General features: G+C 46.4%; 1 protein-coding gene across 1 annotated transcript in view; it reads left to right on the forward strand.

Moving 5' to 3' along the window:
• The first annotated feature begins 2,308 nt into the window (after positions 1-2,308).
• The window catches only part of LOC139416969 (ATP-binding cassette, sub-family D (ALD), member 1), a 30,062-nt gene continuing 6,928 nt past the window's right edge, over positions 2,309-25,442 (forward strand). Inside the window, exons 1-9 of the mRNA XM_071166194.1 lie at positions 2,309-3,450; positions 3,689-3,918; positions 7,622-7,804; positions 8,003-8,134; positions 12,145-12,325; positions 14,359-14,501; positions 15,450-15,621; positions 17,670-17,764; positions 21,529-21,674. Coding sequence (XP_071022295.1) covers positions 3,057-3,450; positions 3,689-3,918; positions 7,622-7,804; positions 8,003-8,134; positions 12,145-12,325; positions 14,359-14,501; positions 15,450-15,621; positions 17,670-17,764; positions 21,529-21,674 — 1,676 coding nt within the window. The 5' untranslated portion in view covers positions 2,309-3,056. The remainder of the gene's footprint in view (positions 3,451-3,688; positions 3,919-7,621; positions 7,805-8,002; positions 8,135-12,144; positions 12,326-14,358; positions 14,502-15,449; positions 15,622-17,669; positions 17,765-21,528; positions 21,675-25,442) is intronic.

Here is a 25,442-nt window from a genome sequence, read left to right on the forward strand (position 1 = left end):
GGAAGCCAAGGGAACGGCTTTCATTTCTAAATTACTCTTTCGTTCATTTTAGCAACAAGGACTGGAGGCAAAACGTGTATTTGACCTACGAGGAGGCTAAAGATGTCTCTTCAACTTCTACTTTTCTTCTTCTGTGGTTGTGACTATGGACTTCTTCTTCTGTGGTTGTGACTATGGACTTTTTGATGGACTTTATGAATTGTTATTTTGCATAGCAATGAATGCACCCTGTAAAAAAAAAGATATGAAGCTTTTTCTATCTTTGTCATTTTTTTGGCCATTTGTACTGCTTTTTATCTGATCTCACATAACTTTCTGAATTATTCATATGATTCAAATGAGTTATTCATATGATTCAAATGACAAATAAATTGTTCTTGTATGAATGCTGTAAACGCTGTTTTTATTTAAGTGATTGTTAACTGCAGCATTCTGACTGAGTGGTCTGGTAGCCTACCACACGATCTGTTAACTGCAGCATTCTGACTGAGTGGTCTGGTAGCCTACCACACGATCTGTTAACTGCAGCATTCTGACTGAGTGGTCTGGTAGCCTACCACACGATCTGTTAACTGCAGCATTCTGACTGAGTGGTCTGGTAGCCTACCACACGATCTGTTAACTTGCATTGTCAGTGGTTTCTTTTTGTTTATAGGGCGAGTGGGAGCACTAGGTGATGATACCTACATAAGAACGCCATAACACAGTACATTTAAAGTCAGATACTATTTTCCATTGTGGTCCCTATTGTTGTTATTATTATTGATAACATATACTGTTAGGCCTACAATGATACATTACATAGACATATACAGTTACCCTCGTGATACACTAGCACAGGTGGCCGCGCGGTTAAACACTGCTTCCCATTCATTTCAATGGAAGGAAAGCGGTGAGAAGCGGAGAGGGCGGTGTGAAGGTGGCGGTGACAAAGTACACTTTTCTCGGCGGGCGTTGACCAATCATATCGAATGGTTTCCATGACGAATTAGACCCAAGGCTTGGAGACTTTCTTCAAGCAAAGATGGCTGACAAAAAATACTAAGGATGGAAGCAAATGTTAGTAATTATAATGTCATAAAAAATCATGCAAAACATGTACAGTTGACAGGAATATGTAGAGACAAACGATTATGCATTTGTTTTTATCATAAAGTTAATTTACAAAAATCGCGATTTTGCAAGCTAGCTGACCAGCTTTATGGGTGTCGTGACATGAGTATGACATTGTAATTCTGGTTGTTTAATGTTTTAGGGACTGAAACAACCAGAAAACCAGGCTGCCATCTGGTGAAACAGTGGATATAAAGAATCTAGCTAGCTAAAGAATTTACTGCAAATTGAATGTACAATTTTGTAAGATTGCCTTGCTGATATTTGCCATGCAAGATAGATGAAAAAATGTAGCTAGCTATGTTCTTGCTTATTGTGCAGTGGAGGATAAAAATACCTGTATGCCCATGGATGTGTAGCTAGCTATCTATTCGATCTGTGTATGGACCCAAACGTTTGGTATACATATTAGTTCAGAACCTAGCTATGAACCTCAGCTATCATAGCCAGCTGTATCAACTTCAAAACAGCCCGAATTACATTAATGAAGCCTATCGATTGAGTAGAATATAATATAACTTTATGCCAAGGATGCAAGTCGAATATACATGTAGTTATTACCATGCATGAGATCCCCACATTGTAGCCTGTACATTTAATGTATTCGCTGATCATGTACTCTACCTTGGCAAGTAAAGTGCTGTTCAGGTATGAAAACTCAGAGGAGGGCCTGGTCTGGTTGAATTGAAAAAATACCTGCCTTAGTTTAGTTTATTCATTGATACAAGGATACTCATGAGCAGGATATCAGAAGTACATGTGAACGGATATGAGCTACTATCCGGAATATTGTGCGCATGTAAACATGGTCATTGTTAGAGAGGCCACTAGAGTATCTGGCCAATATAATGGATCATCTGTTGCTGCACGGATTACTGTCTGGAGCAGTTCCATCCTCTCAGGTCCCCAGATCCGTGCAGTGCTCTGAGGGAATTTGAATGACTGACTGATTTTTGTTTTTAGTAATATGCTTTTCGGGATGTTTGAGGAAGTTAAAAGTGATGTTTCCCCCCCCCCCCCCCCTTTTCAATTATGCACCCCCCCCCCCCCGTTTTTGGTTTTCCTGTAGCCAGTAGTGGGCGGCAATACTCCTTTTTAGGGTTGTAGTCTGCCCTAAAACCCCACCGAAGAAGAAGAAGAAGATCTGCGCCAATCACTGAGTTATAAATAAATAAGCGGTGCCAATCAATCCATTATATCATAGAATAAGAGGAGTCCATGTTGAATAAGACTTCTGCATCTGATGCAAGACATTGTCAAACATTACTAGAGCATTTTGACTGTCGACGTCGGGGGCTGTTTTCCCCCCCAGAAGGTCACCTTCCTAGCTAGCTAGCTAGCTACTACTGGACGGGTAACGTTATCCAGCCAGTGATATGGAAGTTGGGGGCAGACAAAAAGTTTCCGCTAAAGTTAGCATGCTAGCTAAGTAGCTTAGGAAGTGTTTTTATTTTTTCCCCTTCATTTCAGTGAGTGTTGTTCGTCTGTAAATACCTCTCGTATGAATATATGGATATAATATATAGCTAGATATCAACGTTACCGCTATGCTATGAGAGAGCAGGTTTCATCTCTATCACGGCTTTCTAGCTTTCCTGGTTGTTAACCGAAGTAACCTAGCTAGCTAAGGTTAGCGAGCAGTAGTACTGCGTATGCGATGGCTTGTCTATCGGCATTTCTGTTTCGCTTGAAAGAGGTTGGTTCATAGTTGCTTTAACTGGCCAAGTGAATGTTATAGTTGATTGCGTTTTTGTTATGCTTGCAACGTTAATGTGAAATAGCTAACTATCATTGAATAGGCAGCAAGAAGCACCTTTTTAAGTTATAAGGTTGTAGCTATATAGAAGAGAGGTCATCGTGGGTTTAACGTTAACAGGTGTTTCAGTTGGGAGAGCTCAGCTGTATTTGGCTTTATTAAAGCCGCGTGCTAACCAGCCTTCACAATGTTGGTAATGTATGAAAAGCTTCCCGAGCAACTCAAGAAAACCTCCCATGCCAGAAAAGCAGTTATCCTTCTCGTCGCTGCCTATGGAATCAAGAAACTCTACCCCTACTTATGGGCTAAACTCAGGAAGAATGTCGGGGGTACACCGCTCCCAGTTCCCCCCCTAAACTCTAACGGGGTGCTACTGGAGGGGTCAGAGAAACAAGGAAAGAAGAAAAGTAGTAACTCGCCGGCTGTGAACCAGGAGTTTCTGAAGAGGCTAAGTCACCTGCTTCGTATCCTGTTTCCCCAGCTGTTCTGTAAGGAGTTGGGTCTGCTGGGGTTCCACTCCCTGGCTCTCATCTCCAGAACCTTCCTCTCTATCTACGTGGCCAACCTGGACGGCATGATAGGTAGGTAGGACAGACATTGAATGTTGCTGGTTCGAATGACCAGTCTGGGTAGATGAACTGGCAACCCGGCAGGTGGCTGCTTTCAGATTCCAGGTACTATGCTCTTGCCGTTGTGCTCTTGAGCAAGGCACTTAACCCCTGCGACTGTGTTGTCTGAGGCTGTTGGGAGCAGAGCAAAAGTAGAATATCCGTCTTTGCAGATTGGTGTACTAAATACATCTCTATCCTCCTCTTGCAGTGAAGACCATTGTGAAGAAGGACCCCCAGGCGTTTGTGTGGGAGTTGACAAAATGGCTGCTCATTGCTGTCCCGGCCACCTTTGTGAACAGCGCTATCCGTTACCTAGAGGGACAGCTGGCCCTGGCCTTCCGCACGCGCTTGGTAACCCACGCCTATAAGCTCTACTTCAGCAACCAAACATACTACCGCGTCAGCAACATGGACGGACGCCTCGCCAACCCAGACCAGGTGTGTGTATTTAGGGGGGGGGGCGGCGTGTGCAGGGCCGGCTCTAGCCTTTTCGGGGGCCCTATGTAAGATTTGGTTGCGGGCAAAACATTTTAGTGTACGTTTTTTTAAAGTTCATTTACAGCAATTCTACACATTTTGACACTGGGAGAGAAAATATTGCAGTTTTAAAACATGCTTTTTGGAGTTCTACACATTTTGCCATGTGGCGGAGGGAAATGTAGCAATTTATAACACATTTTGCCATGTGGCGGAGGGAAATGTAGCAATTTATAACACATTTTGCCATGTGGCGGAGGGAAATGTAGCAATTTATAACACATTTTGCCATGTGGCGGAGGGAAATGTAGCAATTTATAACACATTTTGCCATGTGGCGGAGGGAAATGTAGCAATTTATAACACATTTTGCCATGTGGCGGAGGGAAATGTAGCAATTTATAACACATTTTGCCATGTGGCGGAGGGAAATGTAGCAATTTATAACACATTTTGCCATGTGGCGGAGGGAAATGTAGCAATTTATAACACATTTTGCCATGTGGCGGAGGGAAATGTAGCAATTTATAACACATTTTGCCATGTGGCGGAGGGAAATGTAGCAATTTATAACACATTTTGCCATGTGGCGGAGGGAAATGTAGCAATTTATAACACATTTTGCCATGTGGCGGAGGGAAATGTAGCAATTTATAACACATTTCATGCAATCCTACTTAATTTGCTATAGGGCACAGATGTTTCTGTTGTTGAAGTTTTAAAGCAAATTTCCTGCAATTTTGCCTTTTTTTTTTTTTTTTTTTTTTTACCTTTATTTAACCAGGCAAGTCAGTTAAGAACAAATTCTTATTTTCAATGACGGCCTGGGAACAGTGGGTTAACTGCCTGTTCAGGGGCAGAACGACAGATTTGTACCTTGTCAGCTCGGGGGTCGGGGGTTTGAACTCGCAACCTTCCGGTTACTAGTCCAACGCTCTAACCACTAGGCTACCCTGCCGCTGACTAATACCTTGTTAATGATATCTGAATGAGAGTGACTAACTAAATCAATGGGAACCCCCTGAAGGTCAGGGCCCCTGGGCACGTTCCCTGTGTCATGTAAGAAATCTTACCAGTGTGAAATAGTTTCCCATCGTTCTGATTGTGTTGTGATTGACGTCATGTTGTAAAACAAAATTCACAGCGTGAAAAATGTTCCCATGTCAATAATTGCACGTTTGGATGGCTGAGCTCCTGCAGATGTTTCTCACACCCCCTCACCCTTGATTTAGCAAGCTAACTGGCGTAATTAAGCTGTAAACTGGTCGAGATGGCTTTAACTTATGTGGCTAGCTAGCTAACAAAATATATGAGCTGTCATTCGAAAAAGTAGCGCCCAAGTCTTTGCAATCGCAAATAATCTCTCACCCAAACCCTTCAGCACTTGGTGACAAGATCATTGATGCTTGACTGCCTTCTGACCTTTACAAATAATGTCCATAAAGTCACGTAGGTTATACCCACACTCTCTGCCAGCTGTTGGCCAGAGCGCATCAGCTATTACCAGACTCGCTAAATAACGCATCTCTTTTTGGTGAGATTCATCGGTGTAAAATGCAATTGGAAACCCATTGACTTTTTGTTGTGTACTTTAACCCCTTTCTCTCCCTAATTTCATGATATACAATTAGTAGTTAGTCTGGTCTCATTGCTGCAACTCCCATACGGACTCGGGAGAGGTGAAGGTCGAGACCCGTGCGTCCTCCGAAACACGACGTGCCGCACTGCTTCTTGACACAACGAGCTTAATCCGCAAGCCAATGTGTCGGCGGAAACTCCGTACACCTGGCGACCTTGTCGGTGTGCATTGCGCCCGGCCTGCCACGGGAGTCGCTAGAGCGATGGGACAAGAACATCCCTGCCGGGCAACCCCTCCTAACTCAGACAGCGCTGGGCCAATTATGCGCCGCCCCATGGGCAGCTTCCGGTCATGGCCGGCTGCGACAGAGCCTGGACTCGAACCAGGACCTCTAGTGGCACAGCTAGCACTGTGATGCAGAGCCCTGAGGCCCCCTCCCTGAGGCCCCCTCCCTGAGGCCCCCTCCCTGAGACGGAGCCTTTTATCTGCAACATGTCAATTTGATGGAAACATCTCTTGGGGAAAAAAGCACATTGTGTTTTTATACAGATTTTTGAATATTTACATTCAAATCTGTTGCTAATTGGATGGACACCTAGCTAGTGACTGACATGGCAAGCTAATTGGATGGACACCTAGCTAGTGACTGACATGGCAAGCTAATTGGATGGACACCTAGCTAGTGACTGACATGGCAAGCTAATTGGATGGACACCTAGCTAGTGACTGACATGGCAAGCTAATTGGATGGACACATAGCTAGTGACTGACATGGCAAGCTAATTGGATGGTCACCTAGCTAGTGACTGACATGGCAAGCTAATTGGATGGACACCTAGCTAGTGACTGACATGGCAAGCTAATTGGATGGACACCTAGCTAGTGACTGACATGGCAAGCTAATTGGATGGACACCTAGCTAGTGACTGACATGGCAAGCTAATTGGATGGACGCCTAGCTAGTGACTGACATGGCAAGCTAATTGGATGGACGCCTAGCTAGTGACTGACATGGCAAGCTAATTGGATGGACGCCTAGCTAGTGACTGACATGGCAAGCTAATTGGATGGACGCCTAGCTAGTGACTGACATGGCAAGCTAATTGGATGGACGCCTAGCTAGTGACTGACATGGCAAGCTAATTGGATGGACGCCTAGCTAGTGACTGACATGGCAAGCTAATTGGATGGACGCCTAGCTAGTGACTGACATGGCAAGCTAATTGGATGGACGCCTAGCTAGTGACTGACATGGCAAGCTAATTGGAGGACGCCTAGCTAGTGACTGACATGGCAAGCTAATTGGATGGACGCCTAGCTAGTGACTGACATGGCAAGCTAATTGGATGGACGCCTAGCTAGTGACTGACATGGCAAGCTAATTGGATGGACGCCTAGCTAGTGACTGACATGGCAAGCTAATTCTATGGACGCCTAGCTAGTGACTGACATGGCAAGCTAATTCTATGGACGCCTAGCTAGTGACTGACATGGCAAGCTAATTGGATGGACGCCTAGCTAGTGACTGACATGGCAAGCTAATTGGATGGACGCCTAGCTAGTGACTGACATGGCAAGCTAATTGGATGGACGCCTAGCTAGTGACTGACATGGCAAGCTAATTGGATGGACGCCTAGCTAGTGACTGACATGGCAAGAGAAACTGCTGACGTACAACCAAATGTAGAGCTTGTACCTTGTGTATTCTGCTTTTCTAACTCTCAACCGTTGAGACCCCGACTGAGTTCCTAACGGAAACTCTGACCTAATCAGGGAGCCCCCTTTAATTTTTTTTTTACATTTATTTTGTTAGTCACTCATTGATATCATTAACAGAACTGGAGCTAACTTAGATATAAAATAGAATACAAAACGTGCAAGTATTTTAACTTTCAACAGTAAGTCGACACCCTGACCTGAGTTCCTAGCAGCCTGGTGCCCCTTCAGCTTATGGCTGAAGCCGGTCTGTGTCTCGTGTCTCTGTCTGTCCCTCTAGTCTTTCTCAAGGGGTTGAGTTATAAACAAAATACAAAATTGTTCTGCTCTCACCAATATAATGAACAATGTCATATTCTTCTCCTCCAGTCTCTGACAGAAGACATGGTGATGTTTGCTGGATCTGTGGCCCACCTGTACTCCAACCTGACCAAGCCGTGTCTGGACGTGGTGGTGACCTGTTATACCCTCCTCAGGACAGCGGAGTCTAAAGGAGCCAACACCACCTGGCCGTCCGTCATCGCCGGCGTGGTCGTGGCAATCACCGCCAAGGTGTCTCATGTGCTTTTTTATTTAGTCTTAATACATTTTTGTTATATTTGGTTTATTGGGATTTTTCAGCGTTTTGTTTTGACAAAACAAAAAAAGTTTGAAATGATTTCCACAGATGGTAGTACAGTGTGTTCTCTCACCCACTTTGTGTTATTACTTTGGTTGGGTTTTTTGATGCAAATATCTTTTGTCACGAAGGTTCTGAGGATGTTCTCGCCGCGGTTTGGTAAGCTAGTGGTGGAAGAAGCCCGGAGGAAAGGAGAGTTGAGGTACATGCACTCGCGCATCATCGCCAACTCGGAGGAGATCGCCTTCTACGGAGGACACAAGGTAACTGTCACACCTGGGTAAATGCATACACACCTAGTGAATATACTGTCTTCTACGGAGGACACAAGGTAACTGTCACACCTGGGTAAATGCATACACACCTAGTGAATATGCTGTCTTCTACGGAGGACACAAGGTAACTGTCACACCTGGGTAAATGCATACACACCTAGTGAATATACTGTCTTCTACGGAGGACACAAGGTAAACATGACCGTTGACCGGTCTGTCAATGTCAGAATGCTCAAAGTTCAAAGATATTATGTCAGGTGAAAGGAAAGCGACTGCCAGGCATAATCAGTCTCCCCGGTGCCACAGAGGTCTAAGGCCCTGCATCTCAGTGCCAGCGGCGTCACTACCGACACCCTGGTTAGGATCCAGGCTGTATCACAACCGGCCGTGATTGGGAGTCCCATAGGGGCGGCGCACAATTGGCCCAGCGTCGTCCGGGTTTGACTGGTGTAGGCCGTCATTGTAAATAAGAATTTGTTCTTAACTGACTAGCCTAGTTAAATAAAATAAAAATCTGACTATCTCTGCCTTTCATAGAGGCTCTGGGATTCTGCAGGTGTGATCAGACTGATGCCTGTTGCCTCTCATAATGTTCCGCTTGAAGAAATAATGAAAGGAAGGAGACTCTGTCAGGCATTCCAGATGTTGCATTGAGTGAAAACACTCATTTGAATGATTTTCATAATGTTCTCGTCTGTGTTGTGAAGAGAACCCTCTTTACTGTGTTCGGGTGGTCAGGCCAGGAGTCAGCGGGAAGGGGGAGGAGTCTTGTCATGTGACCAAGCAGAAATGGTGAACCTAATCTCCTGTTGGCCAATCTGAAATGCTGCTTGTTTTTTTAAACCCCTCTGTTTCAACACTCTCTAGTGTGGAGCTGTGTTGGTTTGTAAATGCTGACTCTTACCCAAGATGGTCTTGTAATGGTCTTGTAATGACGCATTACATTATGTTGTAGTAATTTTTTGCAGAAGCTGTTATCTAGAGCGATTTACAGGAGCAATTAGGGCTAAGTGCCTTGCTCAAGGGCACATCCACAGATTTGTTCACCTTGTCGACTCGGGGATTCTAACCAGCTACCTTTTGGTTAGTAGCCCGTCGCTCTAACCGCTAGGCTAGCTGCCACCTCCGTTGGTAAGAGTGTGGCGCTAGCAAAGCCAAGGTTGTGGGTAGGGCTGTGGAGGTCAGGAAATCAGCCGGTGATTGTCAAGCAAATAACTGTCGGTCTCACTGGTAATTGACCGTTAATTAACTTCTTATGGGCAGGTGAGACGGTAGCGTCCCACCTGGCCAACATCCGGTGAAATTGCAGAGGGCGAAATTCAAACTACAGAATTATAAATATTTAACTTTCATAAAATCACAAGTGTAATATGTCAACATAAAGCTTAACTTCTTGTTAATACAGCCGCTGTGTCAGATTTCAAAAAAGCTTTACGGCAAAAGCAAACTATTTGATTATCTGAGGACAGCTCCCTCATACAAAAGCATGAAAAACATATTTCAACCAGGCGGGTGCGCCACGAAAGTCAGAAATAGCGATATAATAAATGCCTTACCTTTTATGATCTTCTTCTGTTGCCACTCCAAAAGGTTCCAGATACACCACAAATGGTCCTTTTGTTCGATAATGTCCTTCTTTATATCCATAAAAACTCAGTTTAGCTGGCGCGCTTCAGTCAATAATCCACCCAGTTTCCCTCCATCAAAATGCATACAAAATGAATCCCAAACGTTACTAATAAACTTCTCCAAACAAGTCAAACAACGTTTATAATCAAACCTTAGGTACCCTAATATGTAAATAAATACAATTTAAAACGGAGAATCGTTTAGTCTTTACCGGAGAAAAATACAAAAGAGAACGCTCTCATTCACTCTTGGAAACACTACAGCCAAAATGGGAGCCACCCAGAAAAAACAAGAATTTCTGCATCATATTTCCATAAACCAGCCTGAAACTCTTTCTAAAGACTGTTGACATCTAGTGGAAGCCCTAGGAACTGCAATCTGGGAGGACTTCACCTTATATAAAAGTGACAAGCATTGAAAATAGTGGTAGGCTGAATTTGTTTTTTTGGGGGGGGGGGGTGGTTTGCCCTCGGGGTTTCGCCTGCCATATCAGTTCTGTTATACTCAGACATTATTTTAACAGTTTTAGAAACTTTAGTGTGTTTTCTATCCAAATCTATCTAATTATATGCATATCCTAGCTTCTGGGCCTAAGTAACAGGTAGTTTATTTCGGGCACGCTTTTCATCCGGATGTGAAAATACTGCTCCCTACCCAAGAGACTTTAACAAACACATTTAGCATCTCCTGGCTTCCACACAAAGCCTACAAGCCACTGATACAGACCTTTGGAACATCTACATTTTTAGGTCTAATAAATACATTTAACATACCATTGTGCTGTTGTTGCTGTTAGAAATACTAAGGTTCCTAAGACAAACCCACACTTTATTCAAAAGAGAAATTTGAAGAGTTTTTTTAATGGGCTTTTTTGATATTTTTATTTTAATATTTATCTTGAATGGAGGAAGAGTTTATTCTTAACGTGCTTTTTCCAAATAGTAAAGACATGCCCCATTCCACAGGTTCAGAGTTAAAGGGAGGGATAATCCATGGTTTCCTTCTGAGCTGTCTTGTGTTGTTCACGACCGTAATCTAGCCTGGGCTAAAGCAAGGAAATCATGTTCCGATGCTGATTGGCTGGTTTTTAGGCAGTTATGAAACAAGTGTTATTTTCTTCTCAGGAAGTCCAAGGCTGAACATTTAGTCTGATAACCTGAATGACCCCTATAAAGTTTTGGAAGGCTAAGTCTGACTGTTAATGAATTACTCTGCTGAATATGGCTGAACTGAAATGCTGAATTGAGTTGGTGCTTTCTATCTTGGTCAGGACGCTCTTGAAAAAGCCATTTCAAATGTCAATGAACCTTTCCTGGTTAAATAAAATGCTTTTATTAGAAAGTAAATTTTCTCCATTTAAAAAGCATCCTCTCAACTGGAAACTCACTCGCTGCGTACAATATGTACGCTTGTTAGGCTCTACACCCCTTGTAAAGTGGATTAATGTGCTACATTTTAAGTTATTTGTGAACTTTAGTTGTGATACAAACTTTATTTAAAACATATAGGCCTATGGGCTAGGCTACATGATGTGTGCGACTATGATTAGGGGGGGAAAAGGCATTGTTTCTTATGCTGGGCATCATTCACAAGTGATAATATATAATTGACCAATGACAGGCTAATATTGTAACCCATCAGACTATTCTTGATTTAATCTTGTCTTTTACATATACTAAATGATTTGGGATGGACCTTTATCATGTCACCTGTATCGAAACAGGGTCAGCAGGACGAAACACATGTCATCTTTGCACTTAGAGAATGGAGGACGCCTTCCCCCTGGTTCATTTTCATGCCATCCAGGTAGTCTATACTCCTGTTGTAAAGAGAAGCAATGTGCTTAATATTAGGAAAGCTGATAAATAAATATAGTAGGCCTAGCCTATAGAAAGCTGATCATCTTTTTATTAGAGGCCATCACTCTGTTTTCTCCCTCAATTGCATAGCCTTAATGTTGCTCAACATGAGCTCATGAAGTGTTTGATTTAGATTTTAGAATACATTTGCATTGATGTCAGTGGTAAGCGGGACAATAGAGCCCTGAGTACCAGGCCGGTAGCAAGTTCGGTAGGCTCGTCAGCAGCATCAGAGCTTGGAGAAGCCTAATTCCCGCAACCTAAACATTCACGGGAAATTTAACTGCCTTCATGACTCGTGACCACTGGTGGGCTGTTGCGGTGACTGTTTTACCGACACTAGTTGTGGGTTCAATTCCCCCAGGGATCTGATACCATACGGAAGATTATGCACTCTCATTGAGCTGTAAGTTGCTTGGGATGGAAGTGGCTGCTAAATTACAATATTATGATTATTTAGGCCTTGTTTCTATAATATTACATGAGAATATAATGTCCTCCTGCCACTAGGTGGAGATGTCCCAGCTGCAGCGCTCCTACCGCTCCTTGTCGTCCCAGATCAACCTGATCCTGTTTAAGCGTCTGTGGTACGTGATGCTGGAACAGTTCCTGATGAAATACCTGTGGAGTGCCTCGGGACTCGTCATGGTGGCTGTACCAATCATCACCGCCACAGGGTACTCCAGATATGGTAAGACCAAAATTATGTATTTTAATGACCCTGTTCTGGCTCCCCGACCAGCCGCACCTTCAAAAACCGTCCCGCGGCTGAATCTAGTTGCTTACCTTACACCTTCTAGTCTGTGATCCAGTGGAGGATGGGGTTACGACTTTTAAATTGGAGGATGGGGTTAACTGTAATGGATAGAATGGAATTAAGGGAACTGTGTAAAACACATGGTTCCCAATTGTTTGATACCTTTACAATCAATCCGTCCTCCGGTTTCTCCGCCCACCAGCCTCCCACTCCTACATTCAGGGTTTGCAGCCCACTAGTCACATCAAAGATTCTCCTTCATTTCATTACACTAGTGTCAGAAGTAGGGTACTTTACTGTCTGTGTAGACGCTGAGGGGGGGGGGGGGGGGGCATTGACCAGGCATCTGGCGGAGGAGCAGGCTTATTTAATGGGACATGGTGAAAGTACAGTCACATGGTTTCAGAAAGGTAAGTTTAGGCTATTTCCTCCATTCCTCCATGCACTCCATCAGTGCTCGAGGCGTCACTACAGTCCCTGGTTCGAATCCAGGCTGTATCGCATCCGGCCGTGATTGGGTGTCCCATAGGGTGGCGCGCTCCTTAACGTTCCTTGATTTGGGAATCATTGCGCTAACCATGCTAGTGCCAGCCGCTGAGTGGGAATCATCGAGCTAACCATGCTACTGCCAGCCGCTGAGTGGGACTCCACTACAGCGAAGTCTATGAAGACCAGACCCTTTCTTTGCTGTCCAGTCCAATGGGTGCAAGGCGGCCTTGAACAGGAACCTCGAGGCCCATCCATGTAGCACACAGACCAGTAACGGGGGTTCAGAGCCCATATGAAGACTCTTCACAGACCAGTAACTGGTTCAGAGCCCATATGAAGACTCTTCTCAGACCAGTAACAGGTTCAGAGCCCATATGAAGACTCTTCACAGACCAGTAACGGGGGTTCAGAGCCCATATGAAGACTCTTCACAGACCAGTAACGGGGGTTCAGAGCCCATATGAAGACTCTTCACAGACCAGTAACGGGGGTTCAGAGCCCATATGAAGACTCTTCAGACCAGTAACAGGTTCAGAGCCCCTATGAAGACTCTTCACAGACCAGTAACGGGGGTTTTCTATCATCAAAGTTGCAGCAGCTCCTGGTGAGCGTCAGTCCAACTCCAGGGAGCTGCCTGGCCCAGTAGGTGATGCAAAGGGCCCCAACACAGTCGCTTTATCAGGTAGGAAGCCGTTTAAGTTGAGACGCAACAAAAAAACAACGACACTATCTCCTTAATGGAGCCTTTACCTTATCCTGGGTCGGTCGCACGCCATCCTTGTCAACGTAGAGCCCCAGGAACTCAACACTGGGTGACCAACTTCTCACACTGCGGTCGCGCCTCAGCACTTTCCTCTGCTGAGAGTTATGCTCTTCCAGCGTCCAGCTTGTAATCACTGTCATCCATCCAGCTACTGCTGGACCCCTGTGATGCCAGCTAGCAAGGTTCATGTAGCTTTGAAATATGGACACTGCTGTGGAGCCTTGTTGACCTCAAAAGCCCCCTGTGTGTGTTGGTCAGGGCATCTCCTGTGTCTCCATCCAGAGCTAGCTGCTGATTGGCTCATGTTGTGTCCAACACTCCTGCGTCTCCATCCAAAGCTAGCTGCTGATTGGCTCTTCTCGTGTCCAGCTTTTTGTGTCTCCTCTGTTTACAGTAATGATAGATTACAGTACTAAACCTACAGCAACCCCCCCCCCCCACATATGAAACGGGCTCCGACGTCCTCTGGACTTTGGATTAACAGTGATGATCCATCAGACTGAGGCTGGGGAAGCGTTTGATCGTGTCCCCGAAGGAGCAGGCTTACAAATGTATGGGCTATGAAGTGTTTGTGTATGGGCTATGAAGTGTTTGTGTATGGGCTATGAAGTGTTTGTGTATGGGCTATGAAGTGTTTGTGTATGGGCTATGACGTGTTTGTGTATGGGCTATGACGTGTTTGTGTATGGGCTATGTATCTTCTGTATGCTTTCAGACTCCGAGGATGTGAAGCAGTTGGCCATGAATTTGAAAGAGGAGGACCTAGTGAGTGAGAGGGCTCAGGCCTTCTCCACCGCTCGGAACCTCCTCAACTCTGCCGCAGACGCCGTCGAGAGAATCATGAGCTCTTATAAGGAGGTGAGGCTATAGAACCGGCTCCTAGACCCCAACCCCTCACTGTCAAGAGGATCATGAGCTCTTATAAGGAGGTGAGGCTATAGAACCGGCTCCTAGACCCCAACCCCTCACTGTCAAGAGGATCATGAGCTCTTATAAGGAGGTGAGGCTATAGAACCGGCTCCTAGACCCTAACCCCTAACCGTCGAGAGGTTAATGAGCTCATACAAGGTGAGGCTATAGAACCGGCCCCTAGACCCCAACCCCTCACTGTCAAGATTGATCATGAGCTCTTATAAGGAGGTGAGGCTATAGAACCGGCTCCTAGACCCTAACCCTTCACTGTCAAGATTGATCATGAGCTCTTATAAGGAGGTGAGGCTATAGAACCGGCTCCTAGACCCTAACCCCTCACTGTCAAGATTGATCATGAGCTCTTATAAGGAGGTGAGGCTATAGAACCGGCTCCTAGACCCTAACCCTTCACTGTCAAGATTGATCATGAGCTCTTATAAGGAGGTGAGGCTATAGAACCGGCTCCTAGACCCTAACCCCTCACTGTCAAGATTGATCATGAGCTCTTATAAGGAGGTGAGGCTATAGAACCGGCTCCTAGACCCTAACCCTTCACTGTCAAGATTGATCATGAGCACCATCAAGGAGTTGAGGCCCCATGACTTCTCATTGATTGATTGCGTTCCAAGTGTCACCCCATTCCCTTTACAGTGCAGTACCTTTTTGACTTGTTTTACCAGGGACTGAACACTTTGTCATTTACTGCCACAACCTGGGCATTAGTTACAGGGGTCGAGTGTTCCATTTCCTTTCATTTTGAACCATGATAAAGTAGACTAACAACTAGTGAGTCTTTGGGGAAACCACTGCTCTATCATGGATCTAAACCCTTTAATAAACTCTACCACCTGCCCTGATTTTACTGGATAACCTTTGACCTTTGACCCGGTCCAGGTGACCGAGCTGGCTGGCTACACAGCCCGCGTGCACGAGATGTTCACTGTGTTCGAGGACGTGCGTGCGGGCGTGTTCCGTCGCTCTGCGGAGGGAGGAGATGAGCAGACGGGGGGAGGAACACAGCTGGTGCAGCACGGCATAAGGGTGGAGGGACCAATCATGATACGAGGTAAACTGACTGACAAGGAATTCAACCAATCACTAGGTTAACTAATGGTATTCAAAGTGTAACTGTAGTGGTATTTGTTTTTGTACGTTTGTTTTTTTTATTAAATTCAGATGACAGATTATTGTATGGGACAATATACAAATGTTTTTTGAGAAAGAATTTGAAAAATACAATTTTATTGAGTAACTGTATTTATTGGTTTCTTAACATTTTAATAAGACACTAGTTAGGTTTCCATCCAATTGGTGACAGATTTTCAGGTGAATGTTCTAGAATGTATATTTCATGTGAATGTTCTAGAATGTATATTTCAGGTGAATGTTCTAGAATGTATATTTCATGTGAATGTTCTAGAATGTATATTTCCCCACCGGTGGTGTTTCTACCAAATGGACTTCTTGCAGATATTTCATTTTTAAATCGGTGAGAGATGATGTAGTGCACACAGTGGAATTTTTCGCTTAAGTGTTCATGTACCCAAATAATTTTTTTAAAAATTCCATATGTTTCCATCACATTTTCAACAAACCATTAAATAGCAAATGTGCCTACTCAAGTCTTGGCACGTGCGCGCGAACCAACCGCTCGTAGAGCAGAGGAGGCTCTGCAGGGAGGCTCGTCTACATGATGAGATCATTATGGATAATATTTCTATCGGTCGACCAGAATAAGAGCATCAGTATTTATTGTAAAGGAGCATCAATATCACTGTGGACTTCCACCACCCTGTGGACTTAATCAAGTTATTTCATCTGTAGCCTAATGAACTGCATGGTTTCCCAGCGAGTCATAGTGGGAGGACCAGACACCGTATCGTCACGTGACCAGACACCGTATCGTCACGTGACCAGACACCGTATCGTCACGTGACCAGACACCGTATCGTCACGTGACCAGACACCGTGTCGTCACGTGACCAGACACCGTGTCGTCATAGTGGGAGGACCAGACACCGTATCGTCACGTGACTCCAAGTATGATGGTTATACTGAACAAAAATAGTTAAAGTTCATATAAGGAAATCAGTTAATTTAAATATATTCATTAGACCCTAATCTATGGATATCACAACTGGGAATACAGATATGCATCTGTTGGTCACAGATACCTTAGGTAAGGGAGTGGATCAGAAAACCAGTCAGTATCTGGTGTGGATCAGAGAACCAGTCAGTATCTGGTGTTGCCACCATTAACCTCATGCAGCGTGACAAATCTCCTTCACATAGAGTTGATCAGGCTGGTGATTGTGTTCTGTGGAATGTTGTCCCACTCCTCTTCAATGGCTGTATGAAGTTGTTGGAGATTGGAGGGAACTGGAACACACTGTCGATCCAGAGCATCCCGAACATGCTCAATGGGTAACATGTCTGGTGAGTATGGAGGCCATGGAAGAACTGGGTCATTTTCAGCTTCCAGGAATTGTGTACAGATCCTTGCGACACGGGGCCGTGCATTATCATGCTGAAACTTGGTGATGACAGTAGATTGTTGTGTAATTAATGGGCCTCAGGATCTCGTCACTTTACCGACACAAAGATCCCACTATGTTGAACGAACAAATTATCGGTCGGATTTTATCAAATTGTACTGGAACTTCCGGGTTCCATCACAGCTTGCCTTTTCATGAATACATGTTCTTCTCTCTATGTAACTTGATGATAAAAAATCGGTACATTTCAATTTTACATCCAGAAATGACATTCAATTCATGACATTTTCACTGATCAAAATGAAAAGATACCAATAAATACCGTTATTTGGTTCTTACAAAAACACTTCACTGAACCTGTGGATCTTCTGTGCTGTGTTCACCTGATGGTGTTGATCAGAGACCTGTCTGTCTGTTCACCCGTCTGTCTGTCTGTGTTCACCCGACTCCTCTTTGGGTCGGTCATCTAATGGTATTACACCATCTTGTTACAATGGTACTGTGATTTTTGGTGTGTGTATATTCTGGGTCCTGAACTGTCCCGTTGTGCGTGTGTGCGTGCGTGTGTGCGTGTGTATTCTGGGTCCTGAACTGTCCCGTTGTGTGTGTGCGTGTGCAGGTCAGGTGATAGACGTGGAGAAGGGCATCAGCTGTGAGAACCTTCCCATCATCACACCGACAGGAGACGTTGTCGTGTCCAGCCTCAACATCAAGGTGACGCAGACACCCTCGACTCCATCAACACAACCTAACAAGCTAGATCTGCTCTGGGTTTTCTAAAACTAACCAGCTTCAGTTAGCTTCACATTCCAGCTCAGGCTTCATCCGTATTACGACGGTGGATACTGCTCGTCCGCCTGCGCGTCACATGTGACATGGTCGAACGCAGAACTCTATATTGAGACGATGCTGAAACATCAAGCCATTGGCGAGTCACTGCCACATTTTTCATTTTGTGCAACAATTAATTAATAATTATCCTGCTGAATTTGCAAGATATGAAATATTATTTTAGAAGTGCTGCCTTTATTTTATTACTTATCGGCAGCGCCGCCTCTGGTTGGCTGCCTGTCGGCAGCGCTGGCTACCTGTCGGCAGCGTCGTCTCTGGTTGGCTGCCTGTCGGCAGCGCTGGCTACCTGTCGGCAGCGTCGTCTCTGGTTGGCTGCCTGTCGGCAGCGCTGGCTACCTGTCGGCAGCGTCGTCTCTGGTTGGCTGCCTGTCGGCAGCGCTGGCTACCTGTCGGCAGCGTCGTCTCTGGTTGGCTGCCTGTCGGCAGCGCTGGCTACCTGTCGGCAGCGTCGTCTCTGGTTGGCTGCCTGTCGGCAGCGCTGGCTACCTGTCGGCAGCGTCGTCTCTGGTTGGCTGCCTGTCGGCAGCGCTGGCTACCTGTCGGCAGCGTCGTCTCTGGTTGGCTGCCTGTCGGCAGCGCTGGCTACCTGTCGGCAGCGTCGTCTCTGGTTGGCTGCCTGTCGGCAGCGCTGGCTACCTGTCGGCAGCGTCGCCTCTGGTTGGCTACCTGTCGGCAGCGTCGTCTCTGGTTGGCTGCCTGTCGGCAGCGCTGGCTGCCTGTCGGCAGCGTCGTCTCTGGTTGGCTGCCTGTCGGCAGCGCTGGCTGCCTGTCGGCAGCGTCGTCTCTGGTTGGCTGCCTGTCGGCAGCGCTGGCTGCCTGTCGGCAGCGTCGCCTCTGGTTGGCTACCTGTCGGCAGCGTCGCCTCTGGTTGGCTGCCTGTCGGCAGCGCTGGCTACCTGTCGGCAGCGTCGTCTCTGGTTGGCTGCCTGTCGGCAGCGCTGGCTACCTGTCGGCAGCGCTGGCTACCTGTCGGCAGCGTCGCCTCTGGTTGGCTACCTGTCGGCAGCGTCGCCTCTGGTTGGCTACCTGTCGGCAGCGTCGTCTCTGGTTGGCTGCCCGGAATCAGATGAAGCATATTCTTCCTTTTTAAACATTTTTCTTTCTAAAGGTGCTTTCTAGTCCAGCTAGCAGCATCCTTAATCTGTGGTCGGGGAAACGGGACATTTTTCAAGATCCCTGGTCCAAACAAGACTGCAACCGGGGGAACAATGTTTCAGACATAACAACTTAGACTGCAACCGGGGGAACAATGTTTCAGCCATAACTTAGACACGGCAACCGGGGGAACAATGTTTCAGCCATAACAACCAAGACTGCAACCGGGGGAACAATGTTTCAGACATAACAACTTAGACTGCAACCGGGGGAACAATGTTTCAGCCATAACAACCAAGACTGCAACCGGGGGAACAATGTTTCAGACAGAACAACTTAGACACGGCAACCGGGGGAACAATGTTTCAGACAGAACAACCAAGACTGCAACCGGGGGAACAATGTTTCAGACAGAACAACTTAGACACGGCAACAGGGGGAACAATGTTTCAGACAGAACAACTTAGACATGGCAACAGGGGGAACAATGTTTTAGACATAACAACCAAGACTGCAACCGGGGGAACAATGTTTCAGCCATAACAACTTAGACACGGCAACCGGGGGAACAATGTTTCAGACATATCAGCCATAACAACTCGGTATAAAGGCCATTATAGACCTACAGTACCAGTCTAAGATTTGGACATGCCTACTCAAGGATTTTTCTTAATTTTTTTATTATTAGAGAATGCAAAGCTGTCATCAAGGCAAAAGGGAGGCTACTTTGAAAAAATCTCAGATATAAAAATATACTAGTGCACTAGAGAGGATAGGGTGCTATAGTAACTTAGTATGCTTACTACATGATTCCATATGTGTTATTTCATAGTTTGGATGTCTACACTATTATTATACAATGTAGATAATTGTACAAATAAATACCCTTGAATGAGTAGGTGTGTCAACTTTTGACTGGCATTAGTTAGACACATTACTATCCTAACGACGATAAACCAGACTTTTAAACTCCCAGGGAGCATAGATATGTTATCTAGAACCGGACGTGTCCTGTTCTAGATAGGGCTGGTACCCCAGGTCTCTGTGTCCTTGCCTGGCTTCTTGTGTGACACAGTGATAACAGCAGCAGCATTGGTTCACTACCAAATGCCATCCTATTCCCTATATAGTGCACTGCCGACTCTGGTTTAAACGTTGTACACTATGAAGGGAATAGGGGGCCATTTGGGACACCTATAGCACCAGAGAAAGACGACTGAACACTGATCTACCCTCTGTGGAACTGTTGCAAACCCTGACAGAGAACCTGGGGTCAGCTTGTTAGTATAAACCACATTTTTTTAAACATTAATTTTTACCTTTATTTAACTAGGCAAGTCAGTTAAGAACAAATTCTTATTTTCAATGACGGCCTAGGAACAGTGAACTGCCTGTTCAGGGGCAGAACAACAGATTTGTACCTTGTCAGTCTATCCTCTCTAGTGCACTACTGTAGCACCCTATCCTCTCTAGTGCACTACTGTAGCACCCTATCCTCTCTAGTGCACTACTATAGCACCCTATCCTCTCTAGTGCACTACTATAGCACCCTATCCTCTCTAGTGCACTACTATAGCACCCTATCCTCTCTAGTGCACTACTATAGCACCCTATCCTCTCTAGTGCACTACTATAGCACCCTATCCTCTCTAGCGCACTACTATAGCACCCTGTCCTCTCTAGGGCACTACTATAGCACCCTGTCCTCTCTCTAGGGCACTACTATAGCACCCTGTCCTCTCTCTAGGGCACTACTATAGCACCCTTTCCTCTCTCTAGGGCACTACTATAGCACCCTGTCCTCTTTCTAGGGCACTACTATAGCACCCTGTCCTCTCTCTCGTGCACTACTATAGCACCCTGTCCTCTCTCTAGTTCAAATCAAGGTTTATTTGCTGAATGCTGACTTATACGGCGCAGGGGCTGTGTACGGGGCGCAGGGGCTGTGTACGGGGCGCAGGGGCTGTGTACGGGGCGCAGGGGCTGTGTACGGGGCGCAGGGGCCTCTCTCTCTCTCTCCAATGCATCAGAACAGAGGGCAGCGACCTCTCTCTCCCTCTCTCCAATGCATCAGAACAGAGGGCAGCGGCCTCTCTCTCGCGCATCAGAACAGAGGGCAGCGGTCTCTCTCTCTCTCTCTCTCATGCATCAGAACAGAGGGCAGCGGCCTCTCTCTCTCATGCATCAGAACAGAGGGCAGCGGCCTCTCTCTCCAATGCATCAGAACTATGGCATTTAGGAAATTAGCATTTTTCTGTATGGTCTGTGTGAGAGAGAGTGAGTGGGGATCATGGTGTGCCCCAACACAGTAAGCCCCCTGTTTAAAGAATCCTTTCATGATCGTTTCATCAGTGGCTAGTTCCACACTGATCTCCTCACACACACACAACAGTACCATAGCTTGATTGTTTTAGCTAGCTACATTCCTGCTCCATAGAGTGTATAAGGTAGTAGGCTACTGTGTGGGGAACCCTGGCTCTGATCATTGGATTCTCCCATAACCCCCCCCCCCCTCTCCTCTCTCTCCCCAGGTGGAGGAAGGTATGCATCTGTTGATAACAGGACCTAACGGCTGTGGGAAGAGTTCTCTGTTCAGGATCCTCAGTGGTCTGTGGCCAGTCTATGGAGGGGTGCTTTACAAACCACCACCCCAAAACATGTTCTACATACCTCAGAGGTTAGTGTACACACACACACACACACACACACACACACACACCTCCGTGGTCTATGGCGCTAAAGTCTAAGGCAATTGCTTGGGGTGCTAACACCAGTCTTCAGGTCTGGTGGGGGCCCACTTTCTAGTTTATTTTCCTGGATGGATATCATTTTATTTTTTTTGTGGCATTCTACGGTATGTTTTGTCATTTGAAATTACTAATGTAAACAAAAAATAAACGTCCTCTCTGTCAACTGCGTTTATTTTTCAGCAAACTTAACGTGTGTAAATATTTGTATGAACATGAGATTCAACAACTGAGACATAAACTGAACAAGTTCCACAGACATGTGACTAACAGAAATGGAATAATGTGTCCCTGAACAAAGGGGGGGGTTCAAAATCAAAAGTAACCGTCAGTATCTGGTGTGGCCACCAGCTGCATTAAGTACTGCAGTGCATCTCCTCCTCATGGACTGCGCCAGATTTGTCAGTTCTTGCTGTGAGATGTTACCCCCCTCTTCCACCAAGGCACCTGCAAGTTCCCAGACATTTCTGGGGGGAATGGCCCTAGCCCTCACCCTCTGATCCAAAAGGTCCCAGACGTGCTCAATGGGATTGAGATCCGGGCTCTTCGCTGGCCATGGCAGAACACTGACATTCCTGTCTTGCAGGAAATCACGAACAGAAGGTTTCTTGTCTGGTCCAGCGACGGTTGTTTTGTGCCCAGAGGCGACATTGTTGCCGGTGATGTCTGGTGAGGGCCTGCCTCTCTCAGCCTATTGCGGACAGTCTGAGCACTGATGGAGGGATTGTGCTTTCCTGGTGTAACTCGGGCAGTTGTTGTTGCCATCCTGTACCTGTCCCGCAAGTGTGATGTTTGGATGTACTGATCCTGTGCAGGTGTTACATGTGGTCTGCCACTGCGAGGCCGATCAGCTGTCCGTCCTGTCTCCCTGTAGCGCTGTCTTAGGCATCTCACAGCACGGACATTGTAATTTATTGCCCTGGCCACATCTGCAGTCCTCATGCCTCCTTGCAGCATGCCTAAGGCACGTTCACGCAGGTGAGCAGGGACCCTGGGCATCTTTCTTTCTGTGTTTTTCAGAGTCAGTAGAAAGGCCTCTTTAGTGTCCTAAGTTTTCATAACTGTGACCTTAATTGCCTACCGTCTGTAAGCTGTTAGTGTCTTAACGACCGTTCCACAGGTGCATGTTCATTAATTGTTTATGGTTCATTGAACAAGCATGGGAAACAGTGTTTAAACCCTTTACAATGAAGATCTGTGAAGTTATTTGGATTTTTATAAATTATTTTTGAAAGACAGGGTCCTGAAAGGGATGTTTATTTTTTTGCTGAGTTTACTTGTAACACCCCAAAAAGGTTAAAAAATTTTTTAAAGAACCTGACCAAGTAAATAGACCAGAAACGCCTCTGCAGGCCGTTTCTTCGTCGTTGGCTACCACCTCTCTGTAGACCGCTTCGTCGTCGTTGGCTACCACCTCTCTGTAGACCGTTTCTTCGTCGTTGGCTACCACCTCTCTGTAGACCGCTTCGTCGTCGTTGGCTACCACCTCTCTGCAGGCCGTTTCTTCGTCGTTGGCTACCACCTCTCTGTAGACCGCTTCGTCGTCGTTGGCTACCACCTCTCTGTAGACCGTTTCTTCGTCGTTGGCTACCACCTCTCTGTAGACCGCTTCGTCGTCGTTGGCTACCACCTCTCTGTAGGCCGTTTCGTCGTCGTTGGCTACCACCTCTCTGTAGACCGCTTCGTCGTCGTTGGCTACCACCTCTCTGTAGACCGTTTCGTCGTCATTGGTAACCAGGCCAAAAACTGTTGTCGTCATCTAGTTTGATGACTAAGTTGGAACTGTGTGATGAAACACAGTCACGTGTATACAGAGAGGAGACTGCGGCCCTTGTGGGGGGGGCTCTGTGTTGAGGTAATGTTGCCCATCTGGGGCGGCAGGGTAGCCTAGTGGTTAGTGCTGGACTAGTAACCGGAAGGTTGCAAGTTCAAACCCCCGAGCTGACATGGTACAAATCTGTCGTTCTGCCCCTGAACAGGCAGTTAACCCACTGTTCCTAGGCCGTCATTGAAAATAAGAATTTGTTCTAAACTGACTTGCCTAGTTAAATAAAGGTAAAATAAAAAAATCTTCACCAGTTCGGGGGTGGCCCGTCAGGAAGTCCAGGACCCAGTTGCTTAGGGAGGAGTTCAGTCCCAGGGTTCTGAGCTTTCTGGTGAGCTTAGAAGGCATTGTAGTGTTGAACAGCATTAATTTTGTCCTGGTGGTTGAGGGCAGTGTGCAGTGCAATGGTGATTGCATCATCTGTGGATTGGTCAGGGTGGTAGGAGAATTGGAGAGGGTGGAGTGTCGGAGGGACGAGGTGATGTGGTCTTTTGACTAGCCTCTCAAACCACTTCATAATGACTGAATTGAGGGCTACGGGTCGGTAAGGATGATGGTGGACATCTTGAAGCAGGAGGGGAACTCGTTAGCACAGTTCCTCTGAAGAGATGGCTAGGTTTCACAGTTCCTCTGGAGAGCTGGCTAGGTTTCACTCGTAAGCACAGTTCCTCCTGAAGAGATGGCTCGTTGGCACAGTTCCTCCTGAAGAGATGGCTCATTGGCACAGCTCCTCCTGAAGAGATGGCTCGTTGGCACAGTTCCTCCTGAAGAGATGGCTCGTTGGCACAGTTCCCCTGGGGAGATGGCTCGGTGGCACAGTTCCCCTGGGGAGATGGCTCGGTTTCACAGTTCCCCTGAGGAGATGGCTCGGTTTCACAGTTCCCCTGAGGAGATGGCTCGGTTTCACAGTTCCTCCGGGGAGATGGCTCGGTTAGCACAGTCTCCCCCGGGGAGATGGCTCGGTTAGCACAGTCTCCCCCGGGGAGATGGCTCGGTTAGCACAGTCTCCCCCGGGGAGATGGCTCGGTTAGCACAGTCTCCCCCGGGGAGATGGCTCGGTTAGCACAGTCTCCCCCGGGGAGATGGCTCGGTTAGCACAGTCTCCCCCGGGGAGATGGCTCGGTTAGCACAGTCTCCCCCGGGGAGATGGCTCGGTTAGCACAGTCTCCCCCGGGGAGATGGCTCGGTTAGCACTGTCTCCCCCGGGGAGATGGCTCGGTTAGCACAGTCTCCCCCGGGGAGATGGCTCGGTTTCACTCGTTATTTGAGGTAATTTTTTGGGGGCTTCACTAAGCTTGTCATAAAATGGCACTTCCTCTACAAGGCTTGCTCGAGGACTGCGACGATTGAACTGTCAAAGACGTGACCGAAAAGGATTTTGCACGCTTCTGATTGGCTGATAATCTAGTTGGGTCGTTTCTCTCACACAAGAATCATTTTAGTTGACTTGGCTTACACTAGCAACAAGATATGCCAAATGTCTAAAAACCACAGACACAAGGCTCATGGCCAGGAATCGGGTGGTTTGACCACAGACACAAGTCTCATAGACAGGAATCGGGTGGTTTGACCACAGACACAAGTCTCATAGACAGAAATCGGGTGGTTTGACCACAGACACAAGTCTCATAGACAGAAATCGGGTGGTTTGACCACAGACACAAGTCTCATAGACAGGAATCGGGTGGTTTGACCACAGACACAAGTCTCATAGACAGGAATCGGGTGGTTTGACCACAGACACAAGTCTCATAGACAGGAATCGGGTGGTTTGACCACAGACACAAGTCTCATAGACAGGAATCGGGTGGTTTGACCACAGACACAAGTCTCATGGCCAGGAATCAGGTGGTTTGACCACAGACACAAGTCT

The sequence above is a fragment of the Oncorhynchus clarkii genome, chromosome 9 (assembly GCF_045791955.1).
Source record: "Oncorhynchus clarkii lewisi isolate Uvic-CL-2024 chromosome 9, UVic_Ocla_1.0, whole genome shotgun sequence".
Classification (NCBI taxonomy): Eukaryota; Metazoa; Chordata; class Actinopteri; order Salmoniformes; family Salmonidae; genus Oncorhynchus; species Oncorhynchus clarkii.